A 23,745-nucleotide genomic window follows, 5' to 3' on the forward strand; every position below is an offset into this window, starting at 1 on the left:
CATATTGCCAGTAGCAGCCAAAATATCCATCATATCATCTGTTTACCCATACCTCCCAACTGTCCCTTTTTCGGAGGGACAGTCCCTCTTTTGACAGCTCAACCCGCAGTCCCTAATTTGTACTGGAAAGTCCCTCTTTTCTCTGCAATGAACAACCAGAAAAAGAAACAAAGTTTCTAACTTAATTGGCTTTTGGCAGAGAGGCCAGAACAGCTAACAGGTGCAAATGAGATACTTTGTAACGATTTTGAGACACAAAAAAACCAGTTTAGATAAGGAGAAATATTTTCAAACTTTCATAACCTGCCAAAGTTTGTAAAACGTACATGGTAATTAGGGGGTTTGGCCACAAAAATGGGTGTGGTTAAAAAAAATTGCCACGCTACATGCAGAAAATTTTTTTGTCCCTCTTTTTACTTCCAAAATGTTGGGAGGTATGTGTTTACCTGTGCAAGTAGCAGCCAAGATATTGCCCACAAATATGTACCTGTGCCAGCAGCTGCCAACTGGGAGTGATTCTGCCTGCAGTAAAATTACGGGCAAGAGGGGGGTTGGAACAGGTGGTATATAAAATTGAAAAACTATTAAAGGCCAAGCAAATTAGGGTTTAAAAAAAAAAAAAGAGAGAGACTTCCGCTGAAAAGTGCACCCCCCCCCCCATGATTGCGCCCTAGGCAGGCGCCTACTCTGCCTACCCCTAGTTCCGGCCCTGATAGTCATTTCCAATAAGGTATTGCTGACTTTATCGATATAAACTTTTCCGCCAGGACATTTCTTGCAGATTTGGGAAACCAACCTGACACTTCAGCCAGTAGGTAAATCCCACCTCCCATCTGATATCTTGAAAGGGGAATTCCTCCTCCCAACCTTACCTCTACAGAGACAGTCCAGTCGATGGTGCTATAGCTGACATAGTGTAAGGAAAGGATGAAAATAGCTCTGGTATAGGATATTAAGGGGCACATTTCACCATGAAAAAATATGCCCCTAAAAATCCTACACAAGTGAACAGAGAGCCGTAGAGGTCCTACTCCTGTGAGTAGCCTTGTGGCAATCTGAGATGTACTAAATATACAACAGCACCTGTTGGATACGAAAAGCAAATAAACCCTGTACTGTGCAGGTTTTATGTATTGGTTCAAACTTTATATGCATTGTACAATAATGGCAGATATTCAATTTATGTTTGCATAATAAATTCATATTTCTACAGAACTGTAATGAATTGAAAAAAAGGTATGGGTGGTGGGTGTATTAAAAGCATTCTCCAGGAAAAAAACAATATTTTGCATATAAAAAGACAGTCATGAAAAGCATCTTTACAATACACAGTCATTAAAAATATTAAATGATTATTTGCAAGTATAGTTGCAGTTAAAAGCAGCTGGCTTGCTACATTTATACAGGAGTCAGGACCAGGAGTGCAAGGAATCTACACCGTTTTTAATAGAAAGGATGTATACAAATAACTTTAAATCTATTAAAAATTAACTAATGTACAGGTATGTCATCCAGAAAGCTCTCAATTACAGAAATGTAATCTCCCATAAACTCCATTTTATCAAAATTTGTAAAGATGATTTCCTTTTTCTCTGTAATAATAACTTGATCCAAACTGAAATATAATTTATCCTATTAAAAGCAAAACTAGCCTATTGTGTTTATTAAATGTTTACATGATTTCCCAATCCAAGTATACAAAAATAAAACGACATTTTTGGGTGGAGGATCACTTTATGAATAAAGTGTTATTCTAGGAGTAAGGTGCTACTGTGTATAAATGTCATTGCAAGAAAGGCTGTCGCTCTATTGTTGCAGGGAGGGATCTGGGGTTTCCATATCAATTGTCACCATGTACAAACACCAGAGGAAGGCATTAGTTAGACCGTAGATAATGACTTCTGTATAGCGTGGCAAATTTTTGTGACCTGCAGGAAAAGTTATTCTGGTAAAGGAGATCGGTCACTCTATGAAATATTTCCAACTCCCTTCAAAATCAGCTTTACTTGCACTAAACAAATGAATCAGACATTGCTTCCTTCATTCTCTCAGAATCCACAAGCACAAGTAGACAGGCAGTAATACAGTATGTGGAAGTTGTCATGAAGTCAAGCTTTGCATCATCCCTAAATCTCATGTAATCGTCAGTAAGGAGGCCCTAATGCACGTGCCCAAGCACAGGCTGTGTGAGACAGTGAGGAGGGAGGGGGAATGTGGGGAGTGGAAGGGACGTGCAGTATGGCAAGTGATTGCTATGACAGCTGATAGTTATATGTATATATTTGTTAAAAAAAACCCAATTTGGGTTTCATGACTAATCTGACCTTTCATTAAACAGCTTTGTTTTTCTGGGTAACAGGTACTTTTTAAGGTTGTCACTTGCTGTCAGAAAAAAAACCCATCAGTCAGCTGTGACTGCACTGTAATCATTAAATACTAGGAGGCACAGAACTCACCTATCAGTGCTCACATGGGGTGGATTTTGGCCTAAAATGCAAAACCATCCCCTGAGCCCTGACAGGGGAATTTTTCCTGCAGCAGAGAAAATGCCATGTGTGACATTAGCTTATGTTATGGATCTTAACTGGAAATGTCACACATGTCAACCTGACACATGGATTTACCATAAAGGTGTACCTTCAGCTTGAGCTGCTGAAAAATGGGTGCCTAGTGTGATGATGGGATCAGTGGACTTCCAGACATGTTTTTGAGTGGGGGAAATTACATTCTCTATTTTTAGACTTTATATCCAGTTGAGGGCTGTAAAGTTGAGGCAAAGTCTGTTTTCTCTTAGCATGCAAGCCTGACAGCTGGGATCCTCTCTGGGAGAAGTTTAAAAGGTTAAATGCTAGTAACGCCTTCCCACCACTTCCATGGCAGCTACTCATTGGCAGGCCCAAACTGACAAGCTGTGGATTTCCGCCAAATGCTGTTTGTGCCTGTGTACCTGAAATTCCAGGACTTATTTTGACTCTCAGTCCAGACCTGCTTACCCAGTTCAGTCCTGAATATGGAAGCATTCCTGAGTGACCTCTGCCTCACTACATTCATGAAGTCTTTAGGTTATACCATGAAAAGAAACCTTTTTTTGAAACTAAAGTGTGTTTTTTTCCCTGGGCTGTTCCATTTAAATTAACAGGAAGTGGCTGCAAGTGCCTAGTTAAGTGTGCAGAGTCCAATGTAACCAGTACCAGACATTGGATTCCAGTAAATGCTAGAGGGGCAGTAAGATGCCACAGAAAGCCCCCCATGGACCCAAATAAATAGTGACTATTTGGGTCTCAGTGTACATGCAATACCAGGGCTTGTTCTGAATACTAGCCTGGGCCTGAATATAACCATATGATTTGCCTAAGATCTTAAAGGGGGTGGTGCTGATTCAGTCTGATTCAGTCTGATGCTGAATCAATGCATGATTGCTAGCAGGGTCCAACTGGGCCAGCGGGACACTGGGAAAAATGAATTGCATGGCTCTCTCATGCCAGGATACATGGTGCAGGATATTGCTTAAAACAAAATCTATATTTGATCCATTAAAAGTTATGCCTTATTTTGTTTTTAGCGATATCCTGCCCCATGTCCCCTGGAGTGCGAGAGCCATGGAATTAATTTAAAGGTGAACAACCCCTTGGTGGTGAAATATATACTTGTATGACTAGTATTGGTTGACTAGTATTGGTTGAGGTGTCTCTCTAGAAAACAAATTGGCAGCTCCCACTGTCTCCTAGGGTTGCCACTTGTCCGGTATTTTACTGGCCTGTAAAAATGATGGCTGATCCCAATGTTATTAATAGGGAAAAATGATAAATATATGGGAAGTCCAGTATTTTTTTCCAGAAAAGGTGGCAACTGTCTCCACATGCACAGTCTATACACAGGCTCAGATTTGTGGAGAGTCCACCAAAGCCCGGCCTAGGGTGGCAGGATTTTAGGGGGCGGCATGCTGCCTAACCACAGTCACACACCCACATTCATTCAGAAACAATGGGGATTGGCACACATCTCAAGTGTGCCAATCCCCATTGCTCCAGTTCCAATGATGAAAATTTAAGCGAATAAAAGGGAGAGGACAGGGGCGACGATTGGCAGCGGGACTAGGGGTCAGGCCCAGACTGGTAATCAATGGGTTCTGGCAAATGCCAGAGGGGCTGCTACAAGGTGCCACAGAAAGTCACTATTTATTGGGCTGATTGGGCCTCTGTGTACCTGAAATGCCAGGGCCTATTTTAATTCTCAGTCCGGGTGCCCACTATGTAAATCAGGTCCTGACTATACACCAATGACCCTGCTCTCTCTTTAAGTCTCCCTGAGGCAAAAAAGATTGTTTGCGCATAGAAGGAATGCCCTGAGTGACCTTTACACCCAAACTTTAGAGCAATAAAATGCGCACGATGCTAATCCTCACCTCATACAGACAGACCATTAACAGACAGACGATAAACAGACATAGGCATTTATTTGGTACCTATGTTTATACAGTGAGGAGGGCAGGACCCACCCCCCACATACCCGCTCTTGGCACAAGCCTTACTGTTGTGCTACTGAAGGGGGTAAGGTGAGAGGGGGGCGTACGCGGGGCGGGAGAGGGGTGGGTAGGCCACGTGCTAGGGGGAAGAAGGGGGAGTGCGAGTGACGCGGCTTCCTTACATATCACACAGTTACCCACCATGGCGGAGGAAGAGAAGAGCGCTGTGCCCTGTGCCATGTCCCGGCTTTCCAAGGCTCTCTCTCACACCCGACTGGAGCAGCTGGAACAAGAGGCCGCCATGGCCGCAGCGACCCCTAGCCAAGCTCCGGCTCCCGTAGCCCGTGTGCCTGGATCGCAGACCCCACGGAGGAGAAAGCTGTCCAACAGCCAGAGCTTGTCCGGTTCCTTGGAAAGCCTTAGCGGTATTGGGAGCGAGGCTCGGGTGCTGGTCATTAACACCGGCGGCACCATAGGGATGATGTATCAGAATGACGGTGAGAAACTATAACCCGAAGGCATTAGGGCAGTGACTATAGCAAGAGAGGCTTCCTGGGCACTGTTAACGGTAGCGATATTGAGGCAGAGCGAGTTTAAAGCATATGTTTCACCTCCTCTCCATACAATGAGATGCTGCCGGTCCCGCCCTCACCCTATTGGCCAGCTATTGGCGCAAGTGCTTGTGTTGATTCCTGTGAGGCACGTGGGTGTGAGCGCTGTTGTCACGTAGCAAATATCATATCAGGAGATAGCTCATCCCACTCGAGGCTTCTCTCAATGAGACAAATTGTGACGGACCTTCATCGCTTATTAGATAGGGCCAGTGAAGGTGCAGAGGCGAGGAAACGTTATCTGTGTGGTGACGCCTAAACGTGACCTCCTTCCTTATCAGGTGGCAGCTGTATTGTTACTCTGCCTTACATCATGCCGGCCTGTGATTGGTCAGTCTGTCACACATACACAACAGAGTCTTTCTGACCGTTGCCCTCTCATGAGTACAAAACAAAAGCTGTGCTACGGTGTTAGCCAGTAGCAAAAATAACAAATATAAAAACAAACAAATACAAATATTGTAGAAGTGATACCTATATTGGCGAACAATAAAAATACATTGCAAGCTTTCAGAGCACCAAGGCCCCTTTGTCAGGCAAAATACAAATGAAAGGCACATCATATATATACTGTTATATATACTGTTAGATCAGTGAAAGGTTTTCATGGGCAATACATTAGGACGTTACAGATAGAGATCAAATGTAGAGATAATTAAAGTAAATTAGGGTGGGTTGTAAATAATCCAGGAGTCTGGATTCAGTCAGGTCACATAGTGTAATCAACACCAAATCATGTGATACACCAGTGGGGCAACATTTCTGCAGTCAAAATCAGTCTTCAGGACATGCAGGTCTTAATTCTAAAAGGAAACTTTAAAACTGAACGTGAAAGGAAGATTTATGAATTCAAATGTATGGAGTTATTTAATACATAAGACAAGGCCTTAATTTATGGTCAGGTTTCATGTCACACTATGTGACCTGACTGAATCCAGACTCCTGGACTATTTACAACCCACCCTAATTCATTGTATTATCTCTATCTGTAACGTCCTAATTATTTCCCATGAATACCTTTCACTGATCTAACAGTATATATATGCTGTGCCTTTCTAGCTTTCATTGGTATTTTGCCTGACGAAGGGGCCTTGGTGCTCCGAAAGCTTGCAATGTATTTTTATTGTTAGCCAATATACGTATCACTTCTACAATACTTTTTGTATGTGTTTTGTTTTGGTTTTTTTCTGTTATCCTCTCATATGTATAATAGCGATTTAGGTAGCAATCTGTATGTTCTTGCAAATGCTAGAGGGGCTGCTGTAAGATGCCATAGACGGTCATATTTTACTTGGCCTGCGTGACATTTGTGTACCTGAAATGCCAGGGCCTATTTTGGATCAGTCTGGACTTGGGCGCAACACTAGCAGCAGCAATTGCGCTCTCTTGTACTTGAAGATCTGAATTTCTGGATAAAAAACAGAAATTGTGCACTTAAAATTACAAGGGGGGTGGGGATTTTTGTTGCCCCTGATAACTCGTTTGGTAACTTCATGCTGCCTCCAGAGGCAAGTTTTTCAGCTCACCTAATTGGCACCGCGCCCCTGAATTTACCACATCAATGATGCTTGGAACCTACACTCCAAATAAACTTGTGGTTACTCCCTCTAAAATCCAAAAACATATTCATACAGGTGCCTTAACTCAATACCATTATACTCCAGTACCTATAGCCATGCTTCTCCACAAAATGCTTGGTATCAGATGTACTGTAAAGAACTAAAACACTCTCACCAATGGTTTTTTACTGGTACTCTCTTGTTCTTATTTTGATGGTATTAAGCCAGAGACATCATACCCAAAATAGTCCCTGCTGTTTACATAAAATATTATAATAGATTATCACTTGCGATCAGGGCCAGATTTACATAGCAGGTGCCCCTAGGCCCGCTGCCATTCATCACCTTCATCGCCCCTATACCCTCCCCTTTCTTTGTGTACATGTGCAAATTTTCAGCATCAGGTCCAGAGTACTGAGGATTGGTGCACAGCAAATTTTAAAAACGATTGTGTCTCTTGTGAATCCCCAGTGCTTCTGAACAAATGTTGGTGTGGTTGGGTGGCATGCCGTCCCCTAAAATTCTGCCACCCTAGGCCGGGCCTTTGTGGCCTTTCTACAAATCCGGGCCTGCTTGCGATCTCACATTATTTAAAGACAAAACATTTTTAAATGCTGTTTTTCCTTAAAGGGGTGATTCACTTTTAAGTTAACTTTTAGTATGTTATAGAATGACTGATTCTAAGCAACTTTTCAATTGATCTTCATTTTTTTTGAATTATGGACTCTTTCCAGCTTTCAAATTGGGTCACTGGCCCCATCTAAAAACAAATGCTCTGTAAGGCTACACATTTATTCTTATTGCCACTCTTTCTATTCAGACCCTCTCCTAATCACATCACAATCTCTTATTCAATCCAATTCATGGTTGCTATGGTCATTTAGACCCTAACAACCAGATTGCTGAAATTTCAGAGTTGCTGAATAAAAAGCTAAATAACTCCACAAATTATGAAAAAATGAAAACCAATTGCAAATTGTCTCATACTATCACTCTCTACATTATGCTAAGTGTTAATTTAAACCTGAACAACCCCATTAATGAAGGTTTGTGTCAATGGAGCAATTCAAACATTGTTGATCAGCTCAGTATAGGGCTCACAATTGACATGCAATATGTGTAATGTGTTAATTAGAGTATTATATTACAGAACTTATAGGTTATAGAATACCTATGAAACTTTTGTTAGAAGTATAGGCAGAAAACATTTCCAGTACAACCCCATATGGCTCATGTTCATAGGTTTATATATAAAGGGGATGTCTACATTAAAAATACTTTTTTATGTATTATGAAAGCAAATGTCATTCTAAGCATTCTTTCCAATATACATTCATTAACATTTTCAATAATCCAATATAACCCTCTTCAATCTTACACAATAATGTTTTTTTTTTTTAAACTTCTGTTTTTTCTTGCATCACATTGGTATATTCCTATCTGAAAGATTAGGCTAGACAAACATCAGGTGGGGAATTATCTCAGATAATATGCTGGCTTTGTACCTAATGATATTTGTCAGTGACCTATACCCTTTACATAGCACTTTTATCTACTATTATTATAATAAACTATATCTTTTTGCATATAACTACTCTGCAGTTAGAATTTGTTCTTTGCACAATTTGTAGTTTATATAGGAAGGGGGGGAAAAAGTCTTAAGTTTATGGGCAGTGTTTCCTCAGCTGCTCTGAGCCTACGTTTTTTTTTTTTTATAGTTTTGAATTATTTGAATTATGGACTCTTTCCAGCTTTCAAATGGGGTCACTGTCCCCATCTAAAAACAAATGCTCTGTAAGGCTACAAATTTATTTTTATTGCCACTCTTTCTAATCAGACCCCCCATCACATTCCAGTCTCTTATTCAATCCAATTCATGGTTGCTAGGGTCATTTAGACCCTATCTAACAGATTTCTAAAATCTCAAACTGAAAAGCTGCTGAATAAAATGCTAAATAACGCCACAGATTATAAAAAAAAATGAAAACCAATTGCAAATTGTCTCAGAATATCACTCTCTACGTTATGCTAAGTGTTAATTTAAAGCTCAACCACCCCATCAATTAAGATTTGTGTTAATGGAGCAATACATACATTGTTCATCAGCTCAGTACAGGGCTCATGAGAGACATGCAATATGCGTAATGTGTTAATTAGAATATCCAATTGTATTTTATTACAGAATTTATAGTTTTTCAGTTAAGTATCCTGCGCTTTTTCAACCTAAACGGCTGCTCTATGTCTGCACAGCAGCGTGTTTATATAAACTATAATAGTGTTTATGAAACAAACACACACAAATGCAACTTATCTGTACATCTGAAACACTGATAACAACAGGAGGCAATCATTTATAGAGGGGGTTGGTGTTAAAGGTAAAAACAATAACCCATTATTACATTCTAGTAAAATACCTATGAAAAATCTTTTTTTTTTTAAAGTTATAATATGTTTCATTTACCCATAAAGTGGATCACCGTACCAGAGGCCATCCCTTTAGACTAGAACAAAAGAACTTTAATTTGAAGCAACGTAGGGGGTTCTTCACAGTCAGGACAGTGAGGTTGTGGAATGCACTGCCGGGTGATGTTGTGATGGCTGATTCAGTTAATGCCTTTAAGAATGGCTTGGATGATTTCTTGGACAGACATAATATCAAAGGCTATTGTGATACTAAGCTCTATAGTTAGTATAGGTATGGGTATATAGAATTTAATTAAAAGTAGGGAGGGGTGTGTGTATGGATGCTGGGTTTTCATTTGGAGGGGTTGAACTTGATGGACTTTGTCTTTTATCAACCCAATTTAACTATGTAACTAACTATGTAACTATAAGTATAGGCAGAAAACATTTCCAGTACAAACCCATATGGCTCATGTTCAACATAGGTTTATATATAAAGGGGATGTCTACATAAAGAACGGGATGGGAAACAAGGCTTTTTTATGTATTATGAAAGCAAATGTCATTCTAAGCATTCTTTCCAATATACATTCATTAACATTTCCAATATAACCCTCTTCAATCTTACATAATAATGTTTTCTTTTTTTGGCATCAATTTGGTATATTCCTATAAAAAATTGGGCTAGACAAACATCAGGCAGGGAATTATCTCAGATAATATGCTGACTTTGTACCTAATGATATTTGTCAGTGACCTATACCCTTTAGGGTCAGGCCACACTCGTTTTTGCGCGCCCAATCTCCCCAAACAGCTTCCCTCACTCTGTGCCAGCTAAAATGAAAAAAACGCCGGCGCTAATCACACGCGGCCATTCGTTTTCTGAAGTTGCCTCAGGAGGAAACTCACGCACCAGGGCCCCTCTAGTTACAGTACTGTCTGCTTCTCTCAGCCTGAAAAAATATGCAGACTGAGAGCAGCCAATCCAGGTTCTCTTGTAGGTTGAATAACTGGATTGCATAGAAATCAAGCTGTATGTAACAGTTATGGCAAAGGCCCATTAGGTTGGGGCACTGTTTATGCCTGTTGTTCAGTCTGTGGCATCTTTGCCCCACACTCCAAAACTGGCATTATTCTTGGAACAGCACTGGAGGAAGTGGTATTTCAGGGTTCAGGCCAGCAGGAGTAAGATAATATATGGAATGTGTCAATGTCCCTTTTAATACTTGATTTTGTATGTAACTAGGAGAGTGCTTTGCTGAACTATAAGCTTATGAAGCTGTCCTTATGCTTGTCTTTTTCAGTGCTGACGCCTCAAGCTAATGCATTTGCAAAAACCTTAAAAATCTTGCCAATCCTTCATGATGAGGTGTATGCCCAGCAAACCAAGCTCTATGATTTTCTCGACTTTCCAGAAAATACTTTGGTCCTCCCGTAAGTATATTTTTATTCAAATGTTACTTTCTAACAGCAATGCATAGTCAGTTCTAGGATTGTTGCTTTGAGGAACACACCTCAGGCACACCAAGGAACATTATAGAGCAGAAGAATTACTAAAATGGGTTCTAAAGGTTGGAAAAATGAAAGCAAACGGCTGACTGGTTGTCTTGGACATTTGCACTTGGCACTAGGGCAGTTTGGCACCTTGAGGCTTTAGTTCAGTATTTGCAAAAGTGCCACAGGTAGCCGGTTTTCAGTTGGAAAGGCATTTTGCCCTAAAAACTTTTTAGGTTTATTTTATCAAAAGAATAACTGCAATCACACATTCCATCTGAAAGTATTGCTGATTTAAGGCCTAATAAAGTCAATATTTGCTGCCTTACACTTGTAAGGAGTGATATAATTTATTATGTAAGTGTTATTCATTCTAATTGGTCACCAGGTGGTGCTGTGGGCTGGGGGAAGTCTCAACCAGAGGTTATATGCTAGGGTAGTTTAGTAGAGCTTGTTGTAGCCGGTGTGGAGTTTAGGAGGATTACACTGGAATTTGCACCATAAATGCAGGCCACTCCATAGTAAATTAGAGATTTTCCAGCTGCAGAAAAATGGCAACAGATTAAAGCTTGTGTTCAGCAACAAAAAGTCCAACTAAAGCATACATTTACTTACTTTAGTAGTTCTAGCGTCTTTCACCTGCTGCTCACTTCCTTAAAGCACCCCTTGCATGTCCAGCCCACAACTCTGCTTGATTAACCCTGTGGTGACTCTTAAAGGGATGGCTCAAACCCTAAAGAATGGGGATTTATATCTGCCATCCAGGATATATCCCCTCCGACAAGAGTTGGTTGTGTAGCTGAGCAGCTGGCTCCAACAAGGAGAAGAAAAAGACCAGTGCCTGGCAGTACCTCATCCAGATTAGGGATAAGAGAGACCGTGTCTAGTACCTCAAGGTGATGTGAACCCGGTGCTGAAAGCCTGTTAAAGTTTACAGTGTCCCTGACTCAAGGAGAAGGCAGGTAGGTAGGCAGCCAGTGAGACCTGGTGACCTGGAACTACTAATTCTGGTTAAGGTATATTGAGGAAGATTCTATGTGGCATGTATCACTGTGGAAACTATGCTGGTGACTAATAATAGAACGATAACCCCCATATCTAATAAAAAGCATTAAGTTTGCCCAGGAGCAGTAACCCATAGCAACCAATAAGATGTTTGCTTTTATACAGGTGACCAGTAAATCCTACCTGCTGATTGATTGCTATGGGTTATTGCTACTGGACAAACTTGGTGCCTTCTATTACATAACCTATTACTATAATCAGCCAGAGTAACAGTGGCGTGAGGGAATGTTAACCAAGGTATATAGAGGGCAACTAGACCCCATGTTATGCACTGGCTGATTAAAGCTGCTGACTCTGCTCCTCCGGACCAAGACAACATACTATTAGCACATATACATTGGGCCCTTGGGAGGGCTTTCATGACTAGTATTGGACCAATGCCAATAATATATTTGCGCAATATCTATCAGGCAGATTTGAAAATCTTCTTGGGAGTCTATGACTGGTGGGCCCCATAGGCCCCCAGAATCATCCCATCCTTGTCCTCAGGCCACTGATTAGAAGAATGCTTATTTGGCAACTCTGCCAATGAGCTGACCTTTTTATCTGGCTAACTTTACATGGTATAAGGTAAACCATTGAATAGAAAACACCTCATATTACCTGTATGCGGTGTAATTATTTATAGGTAAGCAGACAAATATAGACTCTTATTTGCTAATACTGAACGTCATCTTCAAGTCCAGCAAAGTAGTGTAAAGTGGTTTCATGTAGTGTGCGATCCATCTAGTGGACAAAGAAGAAAATGAATATGAAATCTTGAGTTTAAATATGAAATAGTTGAAATATGTTGTTTTTAATGCAAGAAATGCCCAACACATAGTTTAACAGAGAGAAAAAAAAGATGGCTGTGGCCTTAACATGCTTGAAACATCCTCAGTTGCTGTAGATGAAGACTTGCTGAGCTGCAGTCAGTCAGTGATGATTCTTGGTTCACATAAGAAGTCCATGCATCATCATTGAGCTTTTAATAACTAGAAAATGAAGACAGACGAGACACAAATAACATACAAGAGTGCTGTGCACCTCAGAAAAACACTTTTCATATATGACACCCCTAGCAATTCAGGATGCAAGGGTCTGAATTTCTTGTGCAAAAACAGTTTTGTGTAATATTGCTCGTTAACGGTTCTGACGATTTGCTTATTTATGTGAAGCATTTAAACCTGTTCCCTAAATGCATCTGTGCAGAATACAGAATTAAATCAGCCACACAGCACTTAGAAGGAAGGTGTGTTTTTTTTTTTTTACTGAAATTAAATTGAAGGGTTGCCCAGAACCTTTCATTTTTGGATTTGGCCCTTATAATGAATTCTCCACAAAATATTGTACCAACTACCAACTACCAAACCAAACTGCACTCTAATTGCATGTTGAAAGCTGAAGCACATCTAAAAAATAATATAATGTTCACTTGAAAATAAAGAATGATAGTTTTGTTAATATCAATTATCCAAAGTTCCTCTAAGAATAATTGACAGGGTAGGACTTTGTTTTAATAATAGGGGGTGAAAATGACTGAATGCAGCAAGGACACTGCAGTACAGAATACATGTTTTGCTCAAAAGAAATTTTTTTACATGCACAGGATAGTAATAGTAAAATGTTACGTCAAATTATTTTTGTTTTTAGTGTCCCCAGTCCTTTCTCTCTTTGGCACTTGTTTTCCAGGCTGTGGCACACCAAACTGCACTATAATTCACTTTAGAAGGTTGTTGTGTGGCAGCCCATGGTTAGAGAATGACAATTCCTTGTGTACCTGTCATGCGCCAAGGTTGTATTGGAAATTGTAACTTATACTAGCAAATTTCAACAGAGTTATGTTAACTTTTTTTGTACTGGACTGTTTTGTTCTTTTCACAGTTTCTCTAAACAGAACAAAAGAATTGTATACACCATCTTGGAGTATTCGCCTCTTCTTGACTCCTGCAATATGACTACCGATGACTGGGCCAAAATCTCTAAGGATATCAAGGTAGGATCATTGTTTAACAAAATTCAACTACTTTTAGAAAACACCAATCTGGGGGAAAATATTAAATGCAAAACAGTACTTAGTGCTTCATTTATATCTTCTTGGAGGGAGTAAATATTATACACAAGGGTAATGTAACATTAAGATGTTTCCTAGGTTTTTATTCTGCAAATATTTTAGACAATTTTATTCTCATTAGTGTATGTTAGATTTACTGAGCAATAACTGAACTGCCTTCATAGTCATCGTAGTTGGTTTTTCAGCAAGAAAAGCCATACACAAAAATGTCCAAACTTTGTTTATTTAAACAGTATTAGAACAACGTATTCCCCTGTTTTTCTCTTGTGGCAAAATTTGTAAGATCCTGGCAAGAAAAATAATTATAATACAGGTATAAGACCTGTTATCCAGAATGCTTGAAACCTGGAGTTTTCCAGATAACAGATATTGACTTAATTTGGATCTTCATACATATTGTCTACTAGAAAATCATGTAAAATTAAATAAACCCTACAGGCTGGTTTTGATTCCAATAAGGATTAATTATATCTTAGTTTGGACCATGTACATGGTACTATTTTAGTATTACAGAGAAAAACGAAATCATTTTAAAATTTTTGAATATTTGGATACAATGGAGTCTATAGGAGAGGGCCTTTGGAACTTTCTGGATAATGGGTTTCTGGATAACAGATCCCATAGCTGTATATGTAAGGAGGGCTGGCAGTTTACATATCCCTTGGGTGGGTCACATCAGGCCATGCTTCTTAATCATTTATAAAACACATACACACTTCATTTTATTAGGGGGTGGGAGTGAAAAGTGACTGAAAGTGCAGTATAATGTTTCCACGTATCTGTAACAGAAAACCATTGAAAATGAAAAATATTAACATAAGGCAGCATATCTCCAGTATCTGAGATTACATTTGTGAATTTCCTGTATGCTACTGTTCATTGCACTGAAGATGGGCATTTTAGATCTAGCCAAACTAGGGTTGGATATTGGGTTGCCACCATATTTTTACCTTTCTTTCTTATTAATAACTTTGGGAGCAAGAGTAGTTTTTACCAACCAGGCTGGTAAAATACTGGCAAGGTGGCAACCCTAGTTGGATAGAGCTGTAGTTCTGCAACATATGGAGTAGAAGTTGTTGCATGTCGCTCTCGTACAAATATTCATATATCACGGAGACTCGTATGTCACTAGTAATATAACATATATTCACAATGTAGAAAGATATGCAGGGCTGTGCAGCTTGTCTGTTGTTAGTAGTTTTGTTTATTTACAGGGAACTACACTGAGCAGAATGAGTGTGCTGTTCTGAAGCATTCCAAGTTACTACATGTATGGAGCAAGATGACTTGTTAGCACATAGTATCATGTAAACATTTCATAAGCTTCCCTGGCAAGAATGCCTTGGCTCTTGGCTTCTGTTTACTGCTGGATATATGGTAAAATGCTTGCAGTGCTGAATAGGAAAAATTAAAATCTAATTTTTGTTCTTGCGTTCATAACAGCGTTTTTCAGGGTTATGCTCTCAAAACATTTAAGAAAAACCAAAAAACTGCAGTTCTGGAACTATTTCAGAATTCCAGCAGTTACAGAGCAATTCTCCGTGTCTGGTCTTACTCTGTAAACTGGATAGCTAATACAATAAAACTAACATTTTTGCCAATTTGGCCTGTCATAAATAGTCTGCAAGGCAACAGTTTTGTTTGTACAAAGTCTATGTCTTGCACCAGCACAGATGCAATTAGGGTTTCCACCTAGCCAGTAAAAATTATGCTTGATGACAATGTTATTAATAAGGGAAAAGGAAACAAAACTATAGGAAGGCCAGAATTTAGCCAGAAAAATTGTGAACCATAGATACAGTGTTTTTGGAAATTATTCTCAAATGGTAGCAATCTAAGCAAAAATCTGTTTGTCTAGAATAATGATCTCATGTGCTTGTAGTCTTCATTGTAGTCTGTAGGTGCCATTAAGTTGTATATATATTTTATAGACAGCAGAGGGCACTCGTGTGTTAGGGGGAATGACCCAAGTAATTTGGTTTCATAGTTGCATTGATAATACATACATGCATAGCACAGAGGCCTCATTCCTGTTTCTAGGGGCAAATTTAAGGTTAATTTAGAGGTCAGTGAGATCAAGGTGGGCTGGAAAAAAGTTGGTGTTCTGGTGACATGGGATGTGAGCCTTGCTACATCTGCTTTACAGGACAGAAAATGCAAGGTTTGAAAACAATATAAAGGGGGGGGTGTTTTATTTGAAATAGTTTGGTGAATTAGTGCCTTTTCTATTACCCACATGAAATGAAGTAGAACAGAGAAGGATCATTTTGTGGTTTGCATACGATAGAAGTTGCCCTTTAAAGGGCACCTATCACCCTAAAAATATTTCTGCCATCAGAGTATCAGAGGTGTGGGGCAATAGAGCCTGCACTCTGGTTGTGGGAAAATAGTTTTTCTGTTTTTTATCTTTACATGCCCCCCGAGTACTAGACAACCCGCATCGATAGGGAGCTCTTGATGTGGGCAGCGATATTGTAGCACTGAGAAAAGTGGCAGAGCTTTTGCATGCATGTGCATATTGAGAATGACAAGGGAAGCACTCCTTATGAGTAGGCATCCTACTACTAAACATGGCCGACCAGAGGCCCTCTGAAGATTCTCTTCTATTTACCTTACAGTCTCTTATTCGTCCACTGCCTGTTTGCAAAGTTAATTGTACCATAGCCACTAGATAGTTAATTCATTATTAATTTAGTAAAAAAAAAAACAGTTTAGGTCATAATATTACTTTAAAGGCTAATTTCACAAGTACCTATCTTGTCCACTAGGTAGAAAGATTGTTCCTAGAAATTATTCTGTCTTGCCTCCATTGTCATTATTCTTATATACATGACATAGCACATTTTTTTTTGCAAGAGATTAAGTTGGTTTGACTGTTACACAGTTTCTTTTGGTATTCATGGATCTATATAGCCTGTGGCTGGACCTCCATCTGTAGTGGGGGTGTGGCAGCAGAATAGTATTTAGACAGTTCTATGTATGGTATTTTACAACAACATTTTTTTGTTTAAAGGGATTCATGTTTTTTATGGTGTAGTTTTTATTTCTAATTTACACTGGTTACACTGCAACCAATTCACTCTACCATGTAAAATTTCATTCCTGAACCAACAAGTATATTTTTTACTTGTAATATTGGTGTGTAGGCAGCCATCTCAGGTCATTTTGCCTGGTCATGTGCTTTCAGAAAGAGCCAGTGCTGCACTATTTATGGTTTTCTGACTAGAGATGCACTGAATCCACTATTTTGGATTTGGCAGAACCCCCGAATCCTTTGCGAAAGATTCAACCGAATCCCGAACCGAATCCTGGATTCTCCTATTCCTACTATTGAGTGTTGTTCTTGAATCTACCAGGGAGCTGTTATCTTGTGTTAGGCAGCTGTTATCTGGTTACCCTCCCATTGTTCTGCTGATGGACTGTTGGTGGGGAAGGGAGGGGGATGATATGACTCCAACTTGGAGTAAAGAGTGACTGAAGTTTATCAGAGCACAAGTCACATGATTGGAGGCACCTGGAAAACTGACAATATATCTCGCCCCATGTCAGAATTCAAAATTAAATTTTAAAAAATCAGTTTGCTGTAAGTCTGTAAGGTGAAAGAGAAGCATGGGTGTCATAAAATGCCATTCACTTTGTGTCACCTTGCAAAATAATTGTAATTAAGGAATGAAATCTGTTATAAAGAAACCCGTTATCCAGTAAGTTAAGAATTACGGTTAGGCCATCTCCCATAGACTCCATTTTAGTCAAATAATTAACATTTGGAAAAACGATTTCCTTTTTCTCTGTAATTATAAAACAGTACCTTGTACTTGATCCGAACAAATTACAGATCTTCATACCCATAATAGACTGTACAATAGAAATAGCATATACTCCATAAATGATTTAAACCCAGTTAATGAAGGGCCATTTACATCACAGGCCCGTGACCCTTATTGCAAATTTCGTAATTTACAGTGTGTCACAAGAGATTCTTCAAGTAGACCTTACAAGAAAGCTTGTCAACCAATGCTCAGGCATGTGTCTTCTCCTATACTCTCTAGTGAAAATGTTGACTCTTAATCTCTGGTTGTAACTGTCAAACAATCTCTTACAGAAATACTACGAGCAATATGATGGGTTTGTGGTGCTACATGGTACTGATACTATGGCCTATACAGCATCTGCACTTTCCTTTATGTGTGAAAATCTGGGGAAAACCATTGTCTTGACTGGATCTCAGGTAAGCTAAATGTATATGACTTTCCCTCATAGCAATCCTTCAGATATTTAGTTTTTCTAACTGCACTAGACCATTAAATGTTAAAGGAAAACTATACCCCCCAAACAATGTAGGTCGTTATAAAAAGATATTGCATAAAAAAGCTCATGTGTAAAACCCTGCTTCATGTAAATAAACCATTTTCATAATAATATACTTTTCTAGTAGTATGTGCGATTGGGTAATCATAAATAGAAAATTGCCATTTTAAATAAGGGCCGCCCCTTGGGATCATAGGATTCACTGTGCACACAACAAATCAAACAATCTATACTTCTTAGGTCACATGAGCCAATTAACAGACAGAGATCTGGCTTTTGCTTCCACACTTCTTCCTGTTACAGTTAGAGTTGTAGTATTTCTGGTCAGGTGATCTCTGAGGCAGCACAGATAGAGTCACGAAATGGTGGTTCAAGGCAAGAGATGTAAAAGGACAAGATTTACTTAAATATATAGACCGGTTTGGTAAGGTTCTTTAATATGGCACTTAATATGATTTAAACTATCTGTTGCTTAAGTGTTCCTTTTGGGGGTATAGTTTTCCTTTAACTGATGTCTGGTTACTCTTGGTTTCTGAGCAATAAGTGACCCCTCCCCTGTCAGTACCCTGTTATATGTACTGATCTTTAAATAATCTGTTTTCTTAACATTCAGGATTGTGCTGAACGTATAGAGAGTGTTATTGATTCCCACCATTAGTTAGTTGCATTTCATTTTCTTATAGATAGATATCCACCAAACAGTGCATTTAACTCTCAGATTTTAGATAGCATTTACCTATATCTCCAAAGTCATACCAACAGGTGTTGGCATCTTTTTTTTTTTTCTATTTTCTGCTGTCATAACAGGTACCTATTTATGAGATGAGAAATGACGGCCGTGACAATTTGCTTGGAGCTCTGCTGATTGCAGGACAGTTTGTTATTCCAGAGGTGAGTAGATGTTTAATGATGATGCAAAAAGAACATGTAAACACAGCTCTTGGGATTGGGACATTGTCCTTGCTGAAAGCTTGTGTAACCTTTAAAAGTTGCCCTGAGACACCTTTGAATGATAGCACTCTTAGCCAGAGACCAATACTCCGCCTGAGCAAGGGGCCACCAGCCTGTGTTTGCGGTGGTAGAATGAATACATGGTAGAGGGTACAAGAAGCCATAAATGTGCACATAATGTATGTCACAAGTCGTTTTGATCACTGTTGATTTGATCACTGCTATTAAATACCTGCTGCTCAGTGCAGATTGCTTCTCATCAACCTCACATGATACAATGACTTGCAGACCTTTCAATTGATGTCAGTGTGAAATGACCTGTGATAGTTAGTGAGCATTTTCACTGGTGCTATGAGCACCAAAAATGTAAGCTTCCTGAATGACAGAATCATAAGTCACAAAGCCAGAGGTTCACTCCATGGGTATCAGCAGAGTAGCACATTGTTGTTATAATGTAAAGAGCATGAACACAATACTTCTGTTTAATTGTATTCCTTTTTATGTCTAGTGGCAAAAAATATTGCTTTCCTATGGTCTATGGTGTACCATATGCAATGAGTGAACAAAATATCTTTATAAATTTCTAAAATTAGCCATTTGTACACGGAGGTGATGTAGCTGCTGTTTGCTGTCACTGAAATACACAAAGCAGTTTGTTTCCTTTACCAGTTCTCATAATTAAGTGGTTTTATGGTGCATTGAACTGAATATGTAATGTTGCAATACCTGGCTTGCATTCAGACATGTTCCTCTGCTTGTTTCACAGGTGTGCCTCTATTTTCATCACAAGCTCTACAGGGGAAACAGGGTCACTAAGGTGGATGCTGGGAGTTTTAATGCTTTCACATCTCCCAACTTGCCTCCACTTGCAAATGCTGAAGTTGACATTACAAGTAAGCAGCCTAACAATATAATCCCTGTAATTTATGCCACATGCAGGAGTCACTCACTCTTTTGTGAGAGCTTAGTCTGTAAAGGGTTGGTGAAAACATGCATACACAATTTTAAAAAAAGATTAAAGGTTTTTTTTTTTGTGATTATAGAACTAGGTATGCACCGATTCCAGGATTCGGTTTGGGATTTGGCCTTTTACAGCAGGATTTGGATTCGGCCAAATCCTTCTGCTCAGCCCAATCGAATCCGAATCCTAATTTGCATATGTAAATAAGGGGTGGGGAGGGAAATCACGTGACTTTTTGTCACAAAACAAGGAAGTAAAAATGTTTTCCCCTTACCACCCCTAATTTGCATATGCAAATTAGGGTTCGTATTCGGTTCGGTATTCGGCCGAATCTTTAGCAAAGAATTTGGGGGTTCGGCCAAATCCAAAAAAGTGGATTCGGTGCATCCCTAAATAGAACCCATCAAACCAGGCAAATATTGTCCATCTCTGTTTAATAGCAGGTTTCAGTGCCTAGTAATTTAGCATTAAGAATTAGGGAATGCTAAATTGCAAATATAATGCTTAGATTCTTAGAGTTCATTCTAATTCCTGACTTTTAATTTTTGTCCTTTCGGTAATCATGCACCTTTGGTGTTCATAACAAATGTGTTCATTTGGATTTTTTAGGGGGTTATTTGCTAATACTCAAATGTATCATAATTTTATTTATTAAAAACAGTCGACTTAACACCCTTCCACAAATTGAACTTTTATCAACAATTCTTCTCTAAAAAGTCAGTGCAAAAAAAGTTGCAACAAAATTGTGCGTCAATTTGATTTGTCCGATTAACAGACAACACTTGACTGTATTCGAATTCGCACCACTACAACTAAAATTTATCGGATTATCGGACCAAAACCAGTGCAGATCACAATGTCAAGAGACAACTTCGGGGACATCTGCCATTGAAATCTACATTACCTCGATTTTTAGCAGCTTTGGGGTATTATAAATCTCTAAACATTCAAGTTTTTTTCCTCCTTAAAATTTGAGGTTTTTCCATTTAAAAACGTGACCAGAAAAATTTGAGATTTAATAAATACAGGGGGTCCTTCCTGTCCACCAAACTTTCATACAACTCATACTTACATACAGAGGCTATTACAGTAATGTACTGTGGTTTGCATGGCCTTAATCAGCATTTAGCTTTAATCAACTTCATGCCCCAATCCCCTCTGTGTGTTGTCTACTGCAATGCACAGAAAGTTAAAAATACATATGCACAGAAAGATAAAGATAAATACTATGTTAAAGGGATCCTGTCATAGGAAAACATGTTTTTTTTTCCAAAACGCATCCGTTAATAATGCTGCTCTTGCAGAATTCTGCACTGAAATCAATTTCTCAAAACAGCAAACAGATTTTTTTATATTCAATTTTGAAATCCGACATGAGGCTAGACATTTTGTAAATTTCCCAGCTGCCCCTGGTCATGTGACTTGTGCTCTGATCAACTTCAATCACTCTTTACTGCTGTACTGCAAGTTGGAGTGATATCACCCCCCTCTTCTCTTTTTTTCCCATGACAGTATCCCTTTAAGACAAACATCTGTCTTGTTGAATTTAATAAGTAAATTTATATGTTTCAACTTATATACAAATTAAACTTACGGACAAACCTACAGACCCCATCTCGTACGTAACCCGGGGACTGCCTGTAGGCCCCTTAGTGTGTATTAGGAACAAAAGTACATATTCAGATGGTTCAAGGGGCCTCTGCCATTGACTTCTACATAACCTTTAACAGGGTTTAGATGGTGTATTTTTGGATACAGGCTATTTCCAGGGTTGGGATATGACCAATCTCAAAAGATTAGAGATTTTTGAAAAAACTAAAAATTCATGATTTTTTTTTAAGCCTAAAAATCTACTCTAGATCAAAAATAATCTTGACTATTTTGAAAAAACACTTGGGGGTAGATTTATGAAAATGTGAGTTTAGAGCTTAATAAATAAAACTCACGCATGTTCTATTCATTCCTTTGGGATTTTTAGAATTGTATTTATAAAAGGGTGAAAGCTAGAACTAACCGTTTTATAAATATGGTTCTAAAAATCTCATAGGGATGAATAGAACATGAATAGAAAACTCAAAGTTCAAAAAGTGTCGCTGGTCATTCCTCAAAGAAAAAAACAAGACAATATAGTGTAGCGTTCTTTTATAAGTCAAACCTCCATGTGATTGCATTCACACATTTATCAGTGCTATTAACCCCACCTCAACCTTCTTAGGTGCAAGTGAACTATTTATCATGTGTACTCACAGCACCATCAGTTAAAGTGCTAAAGTATGAAAAGGGATATTAGAAAACAGAGGTAAGTACCCACATGATTGTGGCCCCACTTCTGGTAGTAGATTATACTCATGCACTACCATCCACACTATTCGGATGCCCATTGACGTCGAAACCCGAGTGTCAATATTGACGCAAATCGGCGCGGGCATCAAAAATTTGAATTTTGCAAATTTTTTGCCATTTTGCAAATTTTGAGGGAAATTCACGAATTTTCCAGCGAATCGAAAAGGGAGAAATTCGCCCATCACTAATAGGCAGTAGTGGTATTGTATCTGTCCATACTTACAAGTACATGTCTACTTTTAAAAGTATAGCCATGATTGTAATTTTTCCCATCCACTACTGTCCAGGAAACAGGGCTGTGTTTTCCACTGAATTCCTGAAATGGCTTTATTATTATTATTATTATTATTATTATTATTATTATTAGTAAAGAGACAGTGGTCCTGTCAGGGTAATAAGGCTGTCTGACCTGCTTGCCACTGGGAAACAATTTGTGCTGTTTATGGTGTAGGTGCAGTGCTCACGTTAAAAGCCACCAGTCTTGTTTTATTTCATAACTGTGAGTGGATCCACCACTCCTTAGGGAGGTGGCATTTTAAAAGTTCATTTAATTTTGTAAGTCTAAACCTGCTCTAAGCAAATTTATTGGCTGATCATATATTTGTTACTGTTCCCAATCAGCATGCCATAAAATGAATTAGGTTTGGGATGTTTCTGTTCAAAAGAACCTAAAACTGTCTGAGCATATTCCATTTATCTGTTCACCATGAGGTACAACAAATTCCTGGCACCCCACAAATCCTTTTTTTAATTAAGAAGAATGATGACCAGCTTGCAGCCCTTCAGATGTTGCAGTTTAACTCCTATCAGCCCACCCCCAGCAACTACAAGCTTATAGGTTGTATATCCATACTGCAAATAGGAAACACTGAATGGAAATTCATTGAATTAAACTAGAACCATAAATGTCAGTGAGCACTGCAGGAATACGGGTTTAATCAGATTCATGTTGTTGCATATTCTGTATTCAAAATAAAATAGTAGATGGCAGTCAAAGAAAGAAAATTGTGATTCTTCTGTAAGCTTAGTGTTGAGAAGGACACAAATCTACTGCTAATGACTGTCCAGTATTAATGAGCTTTTTATCTTTTTTTTTTTTTTCAGTTAATTGGGAGACTGTTTGGAGACCTAATACCACCAAGAAATTTCATGTCCATACTGATATGAACAGAAATGTGGGCCTACTGCGAATATTTCCCGGGATAACTGCTGCAACTGTACGTTCTTAAATCTTAAAGACTACTAAATATTCATTCAATATTTGTTATTCCTATTTTATTTTGAGAGCTCATAGTTCCTCCCATCTCAGATTCTTTTGGGGTTTTTATCTGCAGAAAAAGACCCTTCTTATTCGTGTTAAAGGGAAACATGCTCATTATTATTACACAGCGGTATACATGTGTCTTGTTCCATGACCTTGTTCCATATTGAAGTGATTCTGGGACTTAAAGCCTCTCTTTTTATAGAATCTGTGCACTGCCCACCATGTCTCTTCCCCTGTGTGAAAGCATTACTAGAAATATTTTTCTTAT

General features: G+C 38.8%; 1 protein-coding gene across 1 annotated transcript in view; it reads left to right on the top strand.

The window, feature by feature from the left end:
* The first annotated feature begins 4,596 nt into the window (after positions 1-4,596).
* The window catches only part of aspg.L (asparaginase L homeolog), a 42,740-nt gene continuing 23,591 nt past the window's right edge, over positions 4,597-23,745 (top strand). The window contains exons 1-7 of the mRNA XM_018230604.2: positions 4,597-4,962; positions 10,343-10,472; positions 13,461-13,572; positions 17,753-17,878; positions 18,766-18,849; positions 19,676-19,802; positions 23,318-23,430. Of these exons, the coding sequence (XP_018086093.1) occupies positions 4,668-4,962; positions 10,343-10,472; positions 13,461-13,572; positions 17,753-17,878; positions 18,766-18,849; positions 19,676-19,802; positions 23,318-23,430 (987 nt within the window). The 5' untranslated portion in view covers positions 4,597-4,667. The remainder of the gene's footprint in view (positions 4,963-10,342; positions 10,473-13,460; positions 13,573-17,752; positions 17,879-18,765; positions 18,850-19,675; positions 19,803-23,317; positions 23,431-23,745) is intronic.

This window comes from Xenopus laevis, chromosome 8L, assembly GCF_017654675.1.
Source record: "Xenopus laevis strain J_2021 chromosome 8L, Xenopus_laevis_v10.1, whole genome shotgun sequence".
Classification (NCBI taxonomy): domain Eukaryota; kingdom Metazoa; phylum Chordata; class Amphibia; order Anura; family Pipidae; genus Xenopus; species Xenopus laevis.